Raw genomic sequence first — 19,641 nt, forward strand, 5'->3', positions numbered from 1 at the left:
AGATTGTGCCGAAGACGAAGAGTTCCGAAAGAAAGAAAAGAATGAGATTTATCAGCCGACTTCCCCGTAGCTAGTAGTAACAGTTAATGAAAGACCCGACAGTTTTTGTAACAAGAATCTAGCAATCTCACTAATGATCAACGAAAATCATGAATTAAATTATGCGTATTTTGCGCGAATATTACGATTATGTTGAAAATGTCATTTGAATATAATTTAATACACAGTTTGTATGAAATATCCGCACACTATGATTAATAAACATGCAAATAAATATTATAATATATATAGTATTACAACTTTACGCATAATTTATATTGTAACTTCAAATAAATGCGTGGTTAGCATGGTATGCCAGTATACTTATGTTAAATAAATATGGTTAACGTATGCCGGTAAATATGATAATTAATTCTGTGCTCATTTCTGAAGTGAAAGTATATATTAATGCGTAGAAAATATCGCGAGGTGATTAATGTAGAAAATATCGCTAAATGATTAATCATAATATTATATCAATGAAATTGTATTGTATAATAATTAATGGTTTTATATAACAATATATTGGTGCAATATGGCACATACATCGTAACCTACCGTGCGATCCCCAGCTTTAGCTCTCCTTGATTGCAGGATTTCGGGAATCTGCGGGAATCTTTTCCGATAACGCCCGGTAAAATATGCATCGATACATATTCAAATCTTGGCGTACACTTTTCCTCCTCCTCTTCCTCAATCTTCTCTTTCTCTCACGTTTCGTACCAGTCGTTAGCGTTAATCGCCTTCCGATGGTCCGCGATCAGCCGACTAAGGAAACGGCCGGTCGACCAACCGTTTACACCGGCCAGAGATTTCAAATTCTATCTGGCTCATCCTGTGTATTTCTGTCTCTCTCTTTCTCTTTCTAGGCTGCGCTCTGTTATTATCTCTGAACACGAAGGATCGCGGTTTCTCGATGCTTTTATTTTCCATTAAGTTCACTGGCCCTCAAATAATCCGCGAGTTGTTTTCCTCGACAGAATTGTTTCGGAAATTATGGAATTAATACAAGAGAAAAATAATATTAATTGTATGCGTTAACATCAACTCGCTCGCCTCACGTTCAGGCTATAACTTTTTCTGCTTTTACATCGAAAAACCAAACATATTGTAATCTTAATTTTAATTACTTCTATCTTTTTTTCTTATCCAAATATATATAAAAAATATATATATCTAAGCCTCTAATAATCTATATATATTTATCTATTATCTATATATATTTATATAAGCAAATAAGAATATAAATTTTTAACATTTATACAATCTGTGGGCTTCTCTCGAGGAATAATAAAAGCCGGAAATATAATGAAATATGATTTATTACTAAATTCGCGAGATATATACATTAGGCCATATACATAAGAACGTAATCTTTTTTCTCGTAAGTTTCTCGATATCTCTCGATAGAGCGGAACAGTACGCACTATTCTTTGTCGTCGTAACAGCGAGAAACCTCTCGCGCAATTACCGTCACCATTACATATTTTTTTCCGCATTTCCGATGTCTTTACTGTATGTATGTATCTGTGTGTTCACAAGCTCGTTACAACTGAAAGCTAACATCGAGTATATCGTCTTTTTTTTTTAATAATTATATCTCGCGCGCCGAGAATGGAGATGAACGGGCGTGCTTTCGCGTCAATGCATTTCTTATTTACCTGTATTGGCGGTGTTCCCGATATTTATCTCGAGACGCGCCATTTGAACACTTCCACAATATATGGCTAAATACTTCCGCTATCTTCCTGTCGGATGCGAAATTGACAACCCGCGTCCGTTTAATCACGCACGAGACTTCCGGGGTACGAAGTCCTTTGTCCCCTCGAGCAATTTATTATTATACATTACAATGCACAGGTATATACAGGGTATATATATATATATATATATATATATATATATATGTACAATTCTCGCTCGGCCAACACCGCCGTAAATATCGGAGATATGTCCTGGATAAGTCGCAAAACATACTGCCGCCCAACGACACTTGAAAGCAAATGAAAAGCTAAGCCTGCTCGCCGTAATATGTAAATGTAAAGTGCCTCGCGTTCTCCTGTCGTAATCACAAAAGACATATCAGCTATATACAATTTTTGTACGTTGAATACGGTTAATCGGCGAAAATCATTAACTATATGGCAAAGCGCGATAATTGGAGCTCGAAAATGACGACGATGATATAACGCGGATTTTATGCATCGCTATTTGCACTGGGATTTTTCATATCAACGAAACGCTTTGAATTGCTGCATTAAAAAGCGTCCGATCGATCGTGTTCCTTATTAAAAAATAATTTTAGTCTGATGAAATGGTAATAATAATTATATCGAACTTACTGGTTTGTGCAAATTAATAAATTAATAATAGCAAATAATTAAAATGACCGTTTTGATTACTCAGTACTTTTTAATCATACTTCATAATAACCTGCATTTGTTTACAGTTTTTGGTCAACATTAATGACGTGCGTACGCGCGTATTTGAGAAAAGAGTTCTTTGTTGTTCGGATAGCAATGATTATTCATGTATAAAATTATTCGAACAACCGTTTACTCGCGCCAATTACTTGGACTCTTGATTCTTAATTAAGAATCGCGGAAGAAAGGAATCGAAGCAAATGAATACTCGATGTGATATACTATTATAACGTATATACTGTCACGATGACGTGTCATCTTTTTAAGCCATAACGTAGCACGTTGCGAGAATTAATGATAAACTCGCGCTCGAAACTTCACCTTCGGCCTGCGAAAGTTCCGACAGGTCTTTTGCATGTCAAAGAGACACCACGATCGCGCGAATTTTCCACACGCGCGCCGTAATAATTCGTTCAAAAAATCATATGTATTCTTTTCTTTTTCTCACAAATTTTATCGCCGAAACGCTACGTGCTTGATTCAACATTTGCCGATAAACCGCGCGCAACAGCATTCCGGTGCGATTTATGGTCTGAAATTGCTATAAACGAACAGCTGCACGCTCGCATTTCTTTTTACAGGTTCTCGCGACTTTTCGTATAAGCGCCGACGTATACTGCGAACAATCCCACGATCGTGGGACCTTGTTGCCGTTATGTAGGAAGCTATCGATTTTGAAACAGGAAGCGTGAAACTGGAAGAGCTTAATGGTCGTATTTGTTGCGCGTTGTTGTCGATAAAAATGCATGTCAAAGGAAAACGAAACAAAGTGAATAACGTAACGTCCTTTCTGCATACGTGTCTATCATACTTTCGTACGCTACATCGTCACAGTCGCTGATTCTCTTCTAAAATATTTAATATATCTGAGAAATTGTACGTGCGAATTGTATGATAAAAAAACTAACGACAAATAAATTTTCACACATGCGAAGATAAATTACGCGTTCAAATACCTGATATTCAAAATAATTCTGCGTACTATTCCAAGTGGATTTTGTGCGTTGTGAAAAATTAGTGTATATACGATTAAGTGCAAAAGAGTTCCTATCGCTCGCGAAAATCTTCAGAGATATTTGAATAATTTATTGAATCGGTCTCTCATTGCCAGAAATGCTTCTCACTAAGCTTCAATAAGCGGTTTCTTAATCGCATAATATCTATATGAATATGCTCTCATCTGAATTTATCGCGAGAATTAATGTCCAACTTTCAATTATAGATCCGCTTCGTTGAGACATCGATGTTCTTTGAATGGAGAGAAGATTTCGTTGATGCTCGCGTTCCTTACGAGAACCTGGCGTGATATTTTATTATATTTATTATGCGACACACGCGATGTCGATCCGTCGATCGTGGCGACACACACGACTATACATGCGAGACACGCAAAAACATATCGTGGCACGCACATTCGGATGCGGGAATGTAACAACTATTAATCTCGGGTGAAAAAATAACGCATTTCCACGGAGAGTCCTGTATAAATATCCACGTCAGCTGTGTGTACGTTGAACTTTGCAAATTAATCGGCTTACGTGTATGAATCATATTTTCCGATCGTTCGCGATCACTGATAGCGGCCGCTACCGTTCCGTGTGTATATGTTTATATATATGTTTGCATTGCAAAAAAAATAAACACTTCACGCAGCTCTCGTTATAGCTCTCGTGTTCGTTTCGCATTTTCTGCACGATCTCGCAAGTATCAAATGCATAGGGTAAACAGTAAACCGATAAGTTTCTTCATTTTTTATAAGATTATGATTGTAGAAATCATATTTTCAATTTATCATATTTTAATTTTTAAATATGTATATTCGTTAGTATTATACATTCATAATTAAGATTAATTAATCACGATGTATAAAAAAATATAAATAAATTATAATAACACTACAGTAGGGAAATGTCCAAAAAATTATTATCGTTATTAAATATATATATTAAATTAAAAATAAAATAATTAAATTTTTTAAATTTGCTTAAAAGCATTAAATGAAATATATGTTAATATTTTATAATTACACATTTTCTCTTCAATTTTATAAATTTATTTAACCTTGACATTCTCATCAAATTTCAATTTCACATATTTTAAGAATTTTAATAATTCTTGAATAATACTTAAATAAATTAGAAACAGATGCGAAATGATAGGCAAATTTAACATTAGGCAATTTAACATACATTTTGACACAAATGTCATATAACAATAAATAAATTCTTTTTTCAAGGCTTATCATAATTTTTCCATATTATTAAAAATGATTTTGCCCAAGCATTACTGTTTACCCCAATAGCAAAATACTTTTAAATTTGCTCAAGCGGATTTTTAGGCATAAAATTGTATTATCGTATGCATTAAAAGGAGAGAGGGAGCATCTATGCAATTGGATATTCGAGTTTCTTCTTGGCTTCTTATATTAATCACACACGTACCAATTAAAAGTTATAATTATAATGAAGGAAGCTTACGACGAGGCCCGATGAAAACGTGTCTATCTATCTAAGGATTGTATATATTTACACTCGGTCGCTGCACGATACAATCGATAATGATTGTATTCTGACGACAATTGCTGCGCCCATTATCACTGACAACGATATCACGTCGAGAGGATTCTCGAATTTTGTGGTGCAACATCCTCGACATTTTTTCAACAAACAATCGCACAATTTTATAGTTATATATCATAAAATAATTTGTACATAATAAAAGTTATATAATCTTTTTTGCAAAAGATAATACTTTGTTTTTAAAGCTACTTCCCCGAGATATTTTTTTCGTATACATTGTTATTTCTCTATTTTTATTCAGATGATGCTTTCGAGTTGAGATAAATATAGGCGAGATGAAAGAAATTATACAAAAATACAAAAAATAGAATTCACACACTTATTTCGTTTAAAAAATACTGTAGATGTCAAAGGCGTTGCACCATAATAAAAATTGCACGTGGAAATCAATATACGTCATTATTTACATTGCCAGATATATTTCTAGCTCGATATATTCTCTTTTATTTCATTTTTTAAATTCTCGATCATTCGCTAATGTTATTTCTGTTACAGCAGTAAGACTTACTGTTCTTGTTTTCGAAAAATTTCATTTTTCGTTTATAATTCCAGTTGACTGGATCTCTTCTCTCTTTGAGCTATTAGAAATATAATGCGTGAAATAAAATTTCTGGGGTTCAAATTCATAAAGAAAACAAAACTTGATCTTATAATTTCATTAGTAATTTCTAATATTACGTTCTATTGCATTTCTATTGAACGTATTTATAATTTGACGAATTTAATTCAAAATTTATTTTACAATTGTAGAAGGAAAAGCTTTTATTTTCCAAATATATCATCAAGATGAAAAGTTAGAAAAGTTCCCTCCCATTATCGAGAGTTTGAATCCCCGATTTCACGAATCATGACGCAGATATCGACTCCAACGGAATCGATGCTCGCCGAGAAGGAGTTTCTTGTACGTGCGAGAATTTCATAGATGTGTCCACTCGATTATATATCGCGTACTTTCTTTCGCGATTAATTAAACTATCTAAGATTATATATGTCGGGAAGATGGGCACAAGGTATTCTCGAGAACAAAGACGAGCAAATCTATGCTCGGCCAGCTCGATATTTTCTCTAACGAGAAGGCATCGCGACGTAAAAATCACGAGGATTGTTCGCTGTTAACGATTAATAATTCTAATATATCCTCCGATTTTTCTCGTCGCAGTTTGCTCCGTATTAAGATATGATTGTCTTTCATTACGAAACTTTTGCCTCTCGCCTTTTGTTTCCTCCATGAATCGCTTTCCCCCTGTCTTCTCTCATGTTAGAATCGTCTCGACGTCCTCTTCAAAGGAATTACACGGGCAGCAGAAATCGTTGTAAGGCCGCTGCTGCCAGCAGACATAGCGAAGGTGTCGTCAGGGTAGCGAGACCTTGAACTGAAACATGATGGAATGAAAAGCTTAGAGATTGATATTTTTCTTCCGTTTGTCTTTGATAGACTGTCACACACAGTAGCAGTTTCACAATTAAAATGGAAAAACACAATTTATTCAATTTATTTAAAGCTTATTAAAAAAATTTCTAGTATATAAATGATATATTTTTATCATTTACAAATTAATGATTACAAGCCTTATTACTTTGCTTTTATAAAGTTTTTTTTAAAATAATATTTTCGTGTCCGATTTAATGACAATTGAATTTCCATCTAGTGGAGAAAAGATTCTAATTTTAACTTGAATGACAATGTAATATCAATTGTATGAGAGACATTTAATTATTCCAGTTACAGACAGTCGCAGATAAAAATTATAATAGAATAAAAAAAGAACATTATTCGTCGCAAATCCTCTGTTGTCACATCGGTACGAAATGATATGAATAAAGTACATACGTGAAAAAATATGAATAAGAATTTTGTATGTAAGTGCATGTGTAATTTTTTTTCTATAAAAAATTGTACATTTATTAATCTATTTCGTGTATGTATGTGATTTGCAAAAATAAATCCGTCTATCTGCCAAATCGTAAATTAAGTAAATTTTTCTTAGTAAAATTAAAAAACATAATAATCGGAAAAAAATATAAAGCTCATTATAAGGATATATAGAATATTTAATAAAAAATGCGGAGTATAAATATAATGTAGTAGTTTAGAGATCTGTGTAAGCTTGTACGTGTATAATTTATTTGCAGGATCTGCAATAATAATTATAGCTTTTAAATTATAAATTTTTCTCCAGATAGAAGATAGTCTGAATCGAGATCGTTACTTCCATGGCGCACGAGTGCTTTGAGACAACTCGATAAGCTCATTTCCTTTAGAGATGCCGTAGTTTAACTGTAACGTGTAACTTTTGGACACATCTTGTAACAAGATGAAACGACTTCACAAACATGATCCTTATTCTTGCACTACTGCGCATTTTCAATGCCGATAGCTTCTTTAATTTGTTGTTAGTTTTGTCCTTATCCGACTCTGTATTAAAATACGTGTAACACGTAAAAATCTAACAAAGAAAAATGTGGTCATTGAATGAAAAATCAATATGTTACATGTGTACGTATGATGAATTACAGTGAGTGCCATAAAATGCGTCACGCAAAAAAATATTTTTTCCATAGAAATGTATCCCACTCACGCGTATGTACATGTATGTACATGTAAAATATTACATACCTGGTACATTAATTCATTGAAGGAAATTATAATAAACCAGAATAGAGTCTCTTTCAGTCTCTTTCAGTTGCGTTAATATTTTATTATAATAAAAATTTTATAAAACAATCCGATTGTTTTTCTCTTTGGTGAAAGATTGACCCGCAATAAAGCCCAACGAGAATTCGCTACTTCTTCCGTTAGAAAATAAGAAGAATATCACAGACTTGTGACAACTTGGCTGTCACATCGTGTGAAAAAGCAAAACAATGTAATCCCTATTCAGGCAAGGTAAACAGGCAGACAATACCAGTCATTCATATGATATAACTCGAGAGTCCTGTTGAATTACTGAAAATCATCTAACTACTCGATACAGTTTTTTCAGAGTGTTATTTCATATTCTATTTTTTTTCGTCGAGAACAAGCCAACGAATATGTGCGGTATTTCTATTCACGCTTCGAAGGGAACGGCATTCAGCTCATTCCGGAAATATAAAGAGAAATACAATATCGTCGATATAACATAACCCAGCCGGAGCTATTGTCGGTTCATTCTCGCTGCGTTTCGATATTATTTGTGAAAAGAATAAAGTTACGCGTATAGTCTTTCCGCTTTTCATACAAAAGTTACGCATTGAAGTATATGATCGAGGGTCGCTACTACCTATCTCGAACGTGTCATCGCTCTTCTATTATTTCTCTTCTGTGATTTTTGCGAAAAAAAGTATGTGATAAAATCTAGGTGTATTCATATTCTAGCGCTAAAATTTTATCCCGTTTTTCAATTTTGTTACTTATATTATTATATTTTGCTTTATGTTCTCCATTTTTTTTAGATAGGATTGCAAACGCAAAATTGATATTCAATAATTATATGTTAATTGCCGGTTTAACGTTTCATTTTATAATGGCAACTTAATATATTATAATAATTACAATTTTTAAAAAATATCTAATTCAATTCATTATTTTCATTATTAAAGTATTAAATTAGTAAATTAGTAACGCTACAGATATATTCGTGTAGCGTATAATGAATATATGTATAACACGATATTTTATTCTATAGCACAAACATAATTACGTAATTAACAAAATATACAACAAAACATTACGAGAATATTTTAAAGTGACATTTTTTAAGAGTTAACTCATTTTGTTCAGATAAAATGAATTAAAGCTGGCCAAGTCGGACACTTTGGCGAGATTGACGACGCCGTGACCGAGTTAAATAGCGACTAGGTTAAAGGAACGAGGGAGGAAAAAAGGGGGAATAATTCGAAAAGTCGCGTGGAGGGAAACCAGGACGAGAGAGAGAGCGAGGACGAGAGGAGCGACACAGGGAGACGATAGGGGTGGGTCCCGTTGATAGAAAGAAAACTGATAGTTGGTTGGAGGTTCGAGCTATAAGGTAGCTACCTCGGCGATAAATGCAGGAGGCGTAGCGACCGTCGCGTAGAGCGCTTCCAAGAACGATTCCGCCTAATGAGAAAATCGAAGATCGTTAAGAGCAATTTCTTCGAGTCGTTCGGCGTCTTTTCCGGTTTGCCTTGCCTCTTTTTACCTGTCCTCTCTGCCTGTCCGTGCCGTTCGATCTGACTTCACCGACAGACGTTATCTCCTTCCCTCTTCCTTTTGCCTGCCTCTTTCTTTCTCCCTTTCTCGCGGGAGGAGGTTCTCCACCGCGTGTCCGTTACCCTTTCGCGTTTATTTCTTTTACCCTTTTATCCCCGTGTCTCGTGCAACGGTCGATATTCGGAGAGGCCCACTTATCTAATTAGGCCGAGTGCCGTTCGACGGGATATTTAACGACCATAAAAGCATGCGACTCTTCGTCGCGTTTCGTTCATCATTACAATGAGTATGCTCGATAATTCTTGAATGCATAATTATGATAAATAGCGACCGATCATGACAAATGTTGTGTAGTTATCATCCGATGCTATTATTCAAATAAATTCAGGAATTATTTATAGATTAAAAAAGGGAAATATATCCTCTTGTTGTCTTCTTGTTCGCGAAAACTCATTATACGCTAATCGTTCAACGTTAATCTCTCATTTTGGCACAAAATGAATAAATCGGGGCTTTTCGCGGCATTGAAATTTTACCCGAGGCGCCTCGAGATGATTAAACAATGTACGCGAATTGGCTCGACTTACGTTTGAAATATTTCTAGACGCGAGGCGCCGCCGCGGTTACTGCACAAAACATTCCGATAACGCGAGCCACGTTTGTATGCGCCGAAATGTTTGTCGATTTACAATGGCGTAGTTATACGGCGGAGCTAGTCAAATGCCGCGTATTATATGCATTGTAATTCCCTCCGCCCGCCCACCCGCTTGCTCGCGGGATTTGTATTGCGCGGCGTGACGCGACAGAACACGCGGCTAACGCGCATTTGATTATTCTCGTTACGCATTCGTAATGCATGAATCGTTGCGGCCTCGTGACGCATTCTCAAAAATCGCTCGTCGTTGTCGAATCGCGAAAATGTTTATCCGCCGATCGCGAAATGCGATTGTTATACAATTGAAAGAAATTTCATTTCCGTCAATCACTCGCGCGACGCACACGCGCGAAATAACTCTCCAACCGAAAGAATTTCTCGACAACATATGTTTTTCTTTCATTCGGTTAATCGCGTCGCAAAGTGGCGAATTATCGATTATCTCTTTCTTTTTTTAATTTTTAACACACCGCTCGCTTTGCGTCGTCTATAATCGTTTCCGACATTTTAATGCCGACAACTCGGCGACTGTAACTAGCAAGAGTATGGAGCGCGCGACATGTAATAACACTCTCTAAATTACATACGAGAAACGTGTCGGCCGCAGGTGTTTCACTGGTTGCGTATTTTTCGACGTATTTTTCACCGGCATGTACGATCGTGTACAAATGCGGTAAATCGTTGATTACTTTTGTGACCCTAATAAAAGAGAGATACGCGCGTTCAAAATGGTGTGAATCACTGGCTGATCGGCTGTGGCGGCTCATTCTGGCAAAATTGACCCGAATCGAAGCGCGATGCTCCAGGCGGAGAGTGCACCGCGCGTGCATCTCTTTCTCCCTCTTGCTCGGCTGCTGCCATTGCGATTTCAACGACCGGTCAGCAGCGAATGTCTGCGCGTTCCCACGAAAAATAGCGTGCTTACATCACCACGAAATATTGTCATCGCACCGCGTGTAAACGAGTGCGCTCGTTTACGAAAAGTCGATTTATGGTCTATCGAGCGAGTCGAAAAATGTTGCGGTGAAACTCTCGTGATACACATACATATATATATGTCGCCGCATGTTCTACACGCACGCGCACGCACACGCACACCCACGCAAAACATATGCGCGCGTTGTAACGCCACGCGCGTATCGTGAATTTCTTATTGTAACTCGAATTGCGTGACGCGAGGGATTAGTTGATAAATATTTAACCGCGTTGCACGCCGGGCGTTGCCGGAAACGCGAGTACATACGAGACACACCACTGTATACGATTTGATGAATCACGTATCCTCCCCCTCTTCCCTCCCTCCCTCCTCCACCTCTTCGAATTCGCCGTTCCGATTTTCTCTCTCGACGATATCTCGTGCAAGGGAAACGAAGCGTTTCCGCATCGCCGTAATTTCGCCCTTATTGCGTGTATGCTCCGTATGTATCGATTGCCTTATAACACGGCTTCGAAGGTGAGGAGAGACGGAAAGCGAAGGAAGGACGACAAAGCAGGAAGATTCAAGGGAAAAATGGGGTTAATTTAAGTTAAACGCGATAATGAACGACGCGCGGTTGCGAGCGAGTCCGAAGAGACGCGACGAGAAAAGATTAAAGTAGCTGCAGGTGCGATCGGGCAGCCCGTGTTGCGCGAGAGCAGGTGGTAACGGTTGTAAATTATTGTCTTAATTTCTCCGCAACCCTTGCTCTCTCCACGAGCTGGCCGGACCTCGCCAGGTCCCACGCTAATTTCGCATGCCAGGAAATAATAAAGCGTATAAATTCCCTCGAGTGGAGTTGCTTTAAAAGAAACGAACAGAATATCGATAATTGGAACTCACTATAGCGAATACAAACATTCGATTCCAAGTATGGCTAGTGTGTGTGATTCTAATTTTACATGATCTATAAAATTCGAGACAGAATCGTATTTGTAACCGAGTTGTATAAATGTAAAACTATAGATATAAGAAGGTTTGTGTATGTGTAATTGAATTTTATTCTCACTGACTTTTTATTTTCAGATCTACCATCTGTTTATTATTATTTAACTATATGTATCCATGGTAATTTAAAAAATAAATATCTATGCATATGTGCAAAAATGATTTAATTTCCTCTTGAACCTATGATTTATTCTCGAGATCGAGACACTGCTATTTAAAATTACATACATAGTTAAAAAGTGCATCGTAGATTAAATTCCACATCTTATTGCACGTATTTGACACGCATCTCTGATATGCATTCCCATCTAATAAAATGATACATATAGAAACAGGACATTTAAATGCAATTATTGATTTTATAGATTTTTTATTATAATCTCTTATTTCTCTGCACTTTCTATGTTCACACAGTATATTGTACATAGAGTTCTGTTTCTAATATTATTGTGTATCGTCTAAAAAATGAAGATTATATATATACATCAACCAAACGTTATTTTTATGTGCTTCAGCCCCGATTTATACACCGGTTATATATCATTGTACGTGGCGTCATGTAAACTTACCGAAGACCTCGGTGTTGCGCGTGTCGATGAACGGGTTGTTGATGTCGTGACTCGATCGCACCGTCGCTTCGCACCTGCAACAAGACATTCGATCATGCTTCGGGGTCAGAGCGCGATAGTTTTTCTAGGCCGGTCAGACAAAAGGGTAAATTATCGTGCTCCATCGCGCGAAACTCGCGTAAAACGAACTCCTGCTCGCGAGCAAGCGCGATGTATATTTATGGGGTATGTGCCGAGGTGCCATAAGCAACAGCTCCGTCGAACGACGGAAATATACTACACGTTGTAAAAACCGATATTACCTGACGTTTATCTTGTCGCTTGCGAGATGACCCGGCTCTAGCTCGAGCAGCAGACTCGATATCGTTGAGTACAGTCCGTGTTGCTCGAACACCATTTCCGAATCGGATTTCACCTGGAAAAAACATCGTTCATTGCAGTAACGTTTTCCCTTGCGGCGACCAAATCCAATTGCATTGAAAGTAACTTTCCGATTTCGAGCATCGGGAAAGAATGAATAAGTTCCAAACATGGAATCATCGATTGCTATTATAAGCTTCGAATATGAATAGACCGGTGTCGTGCTATAAATAAATCTTTATTATCTCACTCAAAATTACTTTAGATTAGTCCTAATTTTACGTAATTAATTAACTTGGAAGATTGTCTAATTTTAAGAGATTGATAAATTATTAAGAAAGTGTAAAAATATTATTAGTTATATATATTAGTGCATATAATAGTCTATAAAAGAACAGTTATCTGCGAATTATATTCGCTTTTAGGAGACATTATTATTTCAGTTTCTAATCCGTGTTAATTAATCGAGATTCTCTTGGGACTAAGAACCTTGCATAAGAAGGACGACATAAATCGCAAGAGCATATGACGCAAGGATACGTATGAGGTAATTATGCATCTAATAAATCATAGACGTAGTATCGCAAAGCCAAGATGCGAGGGAAGAAGAAGGGATGCGTAGAATGCATCGCTGCATCGTCTCGGAGTACGCAAAGACATCGAAGAGGAAATAGGAAGCGTAAATGCGATGCCGCAGGCCTCGATAATGCACCCGCACGTTGCTTCGACGTGATTTCACTGATTCTACCGGGTGTGCATTGTGCAACGTGATACAGCGAACAAATATCGTTTAGAGACGAAGTTAATATTGGTGCGACAGCTTCGAGATTATCGCGAACTTGATTACGGGATATCGTGTTGAAATGGAATTAAATGTAAACAGTTGTGTTGGCAAACAACAGCCGGTATCGCGGATAAAGTCCTCATTATTATATATAAGATTGCAATCATATAGTAAATGTATTATAGTCATTAACTCAGTAAATGTGTTTTTATAACAATTATTTGTCGTTAGAAAGTACAGCTATTAAAAAATATAAACGTGAAAAATATAGAACGATTAAAAACTATTGCAAAATTTTTCTATATATGAGAATAAATTTTACATAAATGCTAGAGATGTGAAAGAAAACATACAGTTGTTTTTAAGAAAAAATATGGAATTGTTAATTGCAAATTACATTTTTTCTTAAAAACAACTATGTTTTTTCTTTACACCAATTGATTACTGATTGATTGATTATGGTTTATATAAAATTGAGAAATTATTTCAAGCCTCATAACTCGAAAAGTACTCAATGAAGAAATATTTTATTATAGTGTTTTGGAAAGCTCTCGAGATAAGCTACAAGAATAAGTAATAAAAAATAGGGGGTCCCATTTAAAAAATTCTAGGTGACCTTGCTCTGACCTTGGCGACGCCACCCAAGGTTAAACTCATAGCGCCAATAAATAGATCTTTTAAAATCCTACAACTTTGGTTCGAAACATTTTTCTCAGAAACGTTTCATTTTCGAGATATTTGACCGTTTCCAGACTTTTCTAACACCCTGTATATTATATAAAAGGAAACCTTATTTATTTTAATAAATTTTAATTTTATCATATGATTATTTACTTTTCCCCTCTTTCTCTCTCTCTATATATATCTCTCTCACTCTCCTGTTTTATTACTATTAAATTTTCTACAAATATGTGCTTAGTACTTATTATTTTTGATTAAATCTCTTGTTTTGTATCTTTCAACACATTTATTTGTAATATTAAAATTATGTATCATTCAATTAATAAATAAATCAATCAAATGCTGCGTATAATTTTGTAATTCATGAATTATTTTGAGTGGCAAAAATTGCAATATTAATTCATCGTGGAAACGTCCTTTATCCTTTTTATCCTTATACTTTATTAATATCAGAATGATATCGTTCAAAGAAACGTACGTAGTTAGCGCGAAGGCATCTTTTTATGATTAATATTTATTACGGTAAAAGATAACGTGGTGAAATGTATTAATGATACTTTCCAACATTTCTTCAAACGCGTTTGTCAGATTCGTCGTATTCGTGTCTTGACTTTATGCAACCAGCCAGATATACGGACATCGCTTTGTAATTCAAGTCTTTCAAGTTCTTTATACCGTATGTCGTACTTTATGCGACTGAAATTTCCATTTTTTTGCCGCAACGACGACACAATCCTGCTCGCTTATTCCGCGTCGTCCTTTCCCTCTCATTCTACCAATTTTACTCCGTAGGACTTTATGTGTCCTCCCGTTTATCTTCGAAAATCGAGGCTCGACTTCGTCACTCCCTATTAATAAACCACCTTGTATTTTCGCGTGTGCACGTGCGAGTCGAACTTTATGCGACTGTGCACACAGGACAGACTCTTAAATATTTTTATCACGAGCGAAAAACTTTGGCACCGCCTGTGCGTATATGCGCGTTGAGCAAGACGGGCAACGGTGCGGAACGTGCGAAAGTTGACAGACGAAACTTTGTCGGAAGTTTCGACGTCGACGCTCGTTTGAAGTGCAGAATTTCGTAATTAAGGTAACGAAATCGCGCGATTGCCGCGGCACGATTACGCAAATGGGGTGAAAGGGACGAGTTTGGGTTTCGTTTGAATGTTGCCGAGGATAAGTCGAGCCTCGCCTCGGATGGATAAGCGCGTCTCGAGGCAAGAATGCTGATAATGTACAAAAGGAATGTCGGTATTTCAAGAATGACAAAGATCCAGCGGCCATTACGTCGAAATATTTCAACGGCCTGATATTGTTTCGGCATATTATCAATAAATTTTAACGCGCCGTATTTTCTGCATTGCTTATGAATTCTACAATGCTTCCTCGTCTCTGATTTTTGTTGCCGAGCACCATATGTCCCTTTGTACAGCGAAAGCACACTTGTTCTTGATACGCTACTCTGTACATTTGGCTGCATATATTCCACTTTGTGCAAAAATACGATGCAATTTTATCATCTCTCCTGGCATATCTACGGCGCACTTATATATTTATCTTTGAACAATTGTCGTCCGGCAGTTTGTCTTAACGTGTGCTCGATAAAAAGCAACAACGAAAAGAGATAAGAAAATTTAAAGGCGGAGAAATTAAATCATTTTTAAATTACTCGAATGTTGTTGAGTCTGTTAATTGCATCCACTGCGATTCGCAACTGCCATCATTTCTTTTTCTACAATTATATATGTATATACAGGGTGTCCTAGACCACCCGTACACCCCTTTTCTTTCAAAAACTAAGCATTTTAGAGAAAAACGTTTTCGACAAAAATTGTATGGTTTTGAGGGGAACATAAAATGGTGTCATTGGTTTGACCTTGGATGGCATCGTTAAGGTGAGGTCAAGGACACCTTTAATTTCTTAAACGGAACCACCTATTTTTTATTGCATATTCTTATAGCTTATGTCGAGAGCTTTCCAAAACACTATAATAAAGTATTTTTTCATGAAGTACTTTTCGAGTTATAAGGCTTGAAATAATTTCTTAATTTTACATAAACCATAAAATATCTAGTAAAATATTCATTTTTCGATTATCTTACCTTAGTACTTTTATGTACAAAATAATGAGAGGAATCAATTGGTGTAAAGAAAACACAAAATTGTTTCGAAAAAAAAAATGTAATTGTTAATTGCAAATTACATTTTTTTTTTTCGAAACAATTTTGTGTTTTCTTTACACCAATTGATTCCTCTCATTATTTTGTACATAAAAGTACTAAGGTAAGATAATCGAAAAATGAATATTTTACTAGATATTTTATGGTTTATGTAAAATTAAGAAATTATTCAAGCCTTATAACTCGAAAAGTACTTGATGAAAAAATACTTTATTATAGTGTTTTGGAAAGCTCTCGACATAAGCTATAAGAATATGCAATAAAAAATAGATGGTTCCATTTAAGAAATTAAAGGTGTTCTTGACCTCACCTTAACGATGCCATCCAAGGTCAAACCAATGACACCATCTTATGTTCCCCTCAAAACCATACAATTTTTGTCGAAAACGTTTTTCTCTAAAATGCTTAGTTTTTGAAAGAAAAGGGGTGTACGGGTGGTCTAGGACACCCTGTATATGTATATAACGCCAACAATTTTCTTCAATCCTATAATTTAGATTTTTCTCCTTGTATTTCCATCGAAATACAAACGAGCTTTATCCTATAAAAAATAACACAATCTTTTGCGCGAGTTACCTTTTCCTTCTCTTATTAGCTTATTTATCGAAACCTCTAGCGTATCTCTGATCAATAATTCATGATTTTCGATTGAAAAATAAGCTCTAATGATAACTTATAATAGCTTTCTATAATTGTAAACAAATATACAGCGCATATTTTCATTTAGATAAAAACCAAAATTATCGTAAAAACTAACTAATATACGACAATTAATTATTGCGGAATACATTTCGTCTAAAATGGACGTTCGAATAGAAGCTAGCTTTTATGCACCGGCTAATAATATTTACTCGGCACAGTAATCCTTGATCTATTATCCTCGCAGACGCAAACGATCGCGAACATATAATATTCATTGTGGTGCGCAATGATGTTACGAGTCACAATAGCATTTGCTTTTACAGCAACATAAATCATAAAAATACTCGTTCAACCGGTATATGGCGATCCTTGAGTGGTGCCATTTTCGCTGCTTTTATACGACGACTTGACGATAAAGGGTTGAAAGACGCATGACTATTACGAGGTTAGCGATCTGGAAATCAGCTGCCCTCGCTTTTTCTCGCGAATGATTATGACGCGTCACACTGACTTTATCTTTTTGTGTGTGATTAGGATAATAATAAAAAAACTAGAATATATGCAATTTTAAAGTTATTTTTTATTTAATTTTCAGAGATACGATATGTTTTTTCCTTTTAGTTCATACTTATTAAAAAATTAATACTTATTTGATAAAATTCACACACATATAAATATATATATATATATATATATATATATATATATATATATGTACAATTATTTGAAGATAAATAAATCATGAAACTGAATAACGACTTGTTAATAATTGTTAACAGCGATATTTAATTTAAGCTCTTTGGAGACGAATTTACTGAAATTGGAAAAAATTTTTTTATCATTTTTTTCGATTATATTTTTTTACCAAAATATGTACACAATTATTAAACAAAACAGAAAAAAAATTGAAGAGTACTTAAAACCTCTGGAAAAAATAATGTATCATATATGGTCATTGTGTATTTAATTATTCCTGAAAGAATTTTATGCACTAAAATTTAATGTACGCATATGTATACCAATGTTCTTTTAAAGAGGTTAAAATATTAAAAATTGAATAGAGCCACATGCGAAATTAAAAATGAATAAATGTAAAGTTTTATCTGTCGATTGCAAACGTAAAATTAAAACAGAAAAAAGAATTCACGAGTACGCCCGAGAAGGAAGGAAAAGGTAACGGATCTTTCAACGCAGAAACCAATTTGATCGGTTCTACGATCTTTTCGTCACTTTATAACGACAATGATTCTTCCATTATATGCTGCTCATCCGCGACATATTTCCGAAGTTGGCGAGTGATCGAACTTTTTCCCTTCGCAAGATTACTTGACTCGCGTTAACAGGTTTTTCGAGTCTCGCGACACGAACATTTCCGAAACAATATTACTTGTTAAGTGCTATACTAAACTCGCGCAACTTCTAATGGACGTCGTTGGGAACGTAGCAAAGTTTTCTCGAAGGGAAAACGGGGTAAAAGAGGTGGGGGTATGTTTCCGCGGAAAAGGAAGGCCGGAATCCAAAAGATAAGAGAGAAAGTTTTGGCGCCGCCGCATGCGATCCACTGTAAAGAAGCTTTAAAGAAGCATCGCTCGTTATATTGGCGTAATCTTTGACTCTTTAAAGCTTCACCGGAAAGCACTAGCATTTTACGCTACGCCATTTGCCTATTCTCAACGTAAGCCCCGAGTTTATCGACACTTTCTACGTTCCGTCTCTGCTCATCACAGCCAGTGAATAGTCTTTCGTGTAAAAGAAGTAGCCCTTCTTATGTTTCACAAATTGAATACTCGCAATTTCATATTTTCGGTATTACAACATTTGAAGAAAATCTTGCGAAAAACACAATCCAATTATAATCCGGTCTACTTACTTTACATGTATATTTAAGTTTATCCAAGATTGCAAACAGAAAAGAAATTGTTAGTAATTTTTTATCCTGCGTAAGTTACGATTGTCGTAATCCTTTGCCTTCTCTGCTCGAGATAAGATTAATATTCTCTTTGGAACTTGGATCTATAGCATCTCTTTCTAGCGTATCTAATTGTTCCTATTATTCTCCGTAGAATGAAAATAATTACGAGTCTGCTCCGGTCAAAAACCGGAGCCAAGATATTCGGCATTCCCTCCTGGTGATTTTAGCGAATTTCTTTCTTATTCTCGCTCCGAGCCAAGAGTATGTCCGCGTTTTCTTCCCTCGGCAGCACCGATAACGATACATCAATATGCATGCGATAGAAGCTCCGGCGGCCTCGAGCGATAGGAGGATTGAATTATTCGTGACGAGAGAATGGAAACTTTGTAATAATAACGTGAAACGAGAGAAATAAAAATTCCCCGCGCCGAATAAAACTTTCCCTCTCTCTCTTTCTCTCTCGTCGATTTATCGAACGTGTCTGTTCTCAGTGCGCGAAAAACAGACATCGACGAACGACAGACGGTGCTAGACGTGCTAGATTTAAAAACACGAGCAAAGTGAACGGATGGGATAAGAATAAAGCCCGCTCTTTTCTGAATTCATCTGGGATTATCGTGCGGCAAGCAGGAGATAACAATTAAGCGGGGAACTCTCGTGCGAATCTTCGTTCTCGCTCCGGTCGCTCTTCTTCCAAACGCAAATTGGCCCCTTCTTA

The 19,641-nt window shown here is 36.0% G+C and overlaps 2 protein-coding genes across 3 annotated transcripts in view; one reads left to right on the forward strand and one right to left on the reverse strand.

The window, feature by feature from the left end:
- The window catches only part of Rh5 (Rhodopsin 5), a 233,643-nt gene that overhangs the window by 121,177 nt on the left and 92,825 nt on the right, over positions 1 to 19,641 (forward strand). The window lies entirely within an intron of this gene.
- The window catches only part of LOC145966940 (uncharacterized), a 119,399-nt gene continuing 101,101 nt past the window's right edge, over positions 1,344 to 19,641 (reverse strand). For both annotated transcript variants that reach the window (XM_083091390.1, XM_083091389.1), the window contains 3 exons: positions 12,666 to 12,778; positions 12,364 to 12,437; positions 1,344 to 6,414 (listed from right to left, as the gene is read on the reverse strand). In XM_083091390.1, coding sequence (XP_082947516.1) covers positions 6,332 to 6,414; positions 12,364 to 12,437; positions 12,666 to 12,778 — 270 coding nt within the window. In that variant the 3' untranslated portion in view covers positions 1,344 to 6,331. The remainder of the gene's footprint in view (positions 6,415 to 12,363; positions 12,438 to 12,665; positions 12,779 to 19,641) is intronic.

This window comes from Camponotus vicinus, unplaced genomic scaffold (assembly GCF_025532165.1).
Source record: "Camponotus vicinus isolate PSW18456_S1 unplaced genomic scaffold, iyCamVici1.0 SCAF_2, whole genome shotgun sequence".
Lineage (NCBI taxonomy): Eukaryota > Metazoa > Arthropoda > Insecta > Hymenoptera > Formicidae > Camponotus > Camponotus vicinus.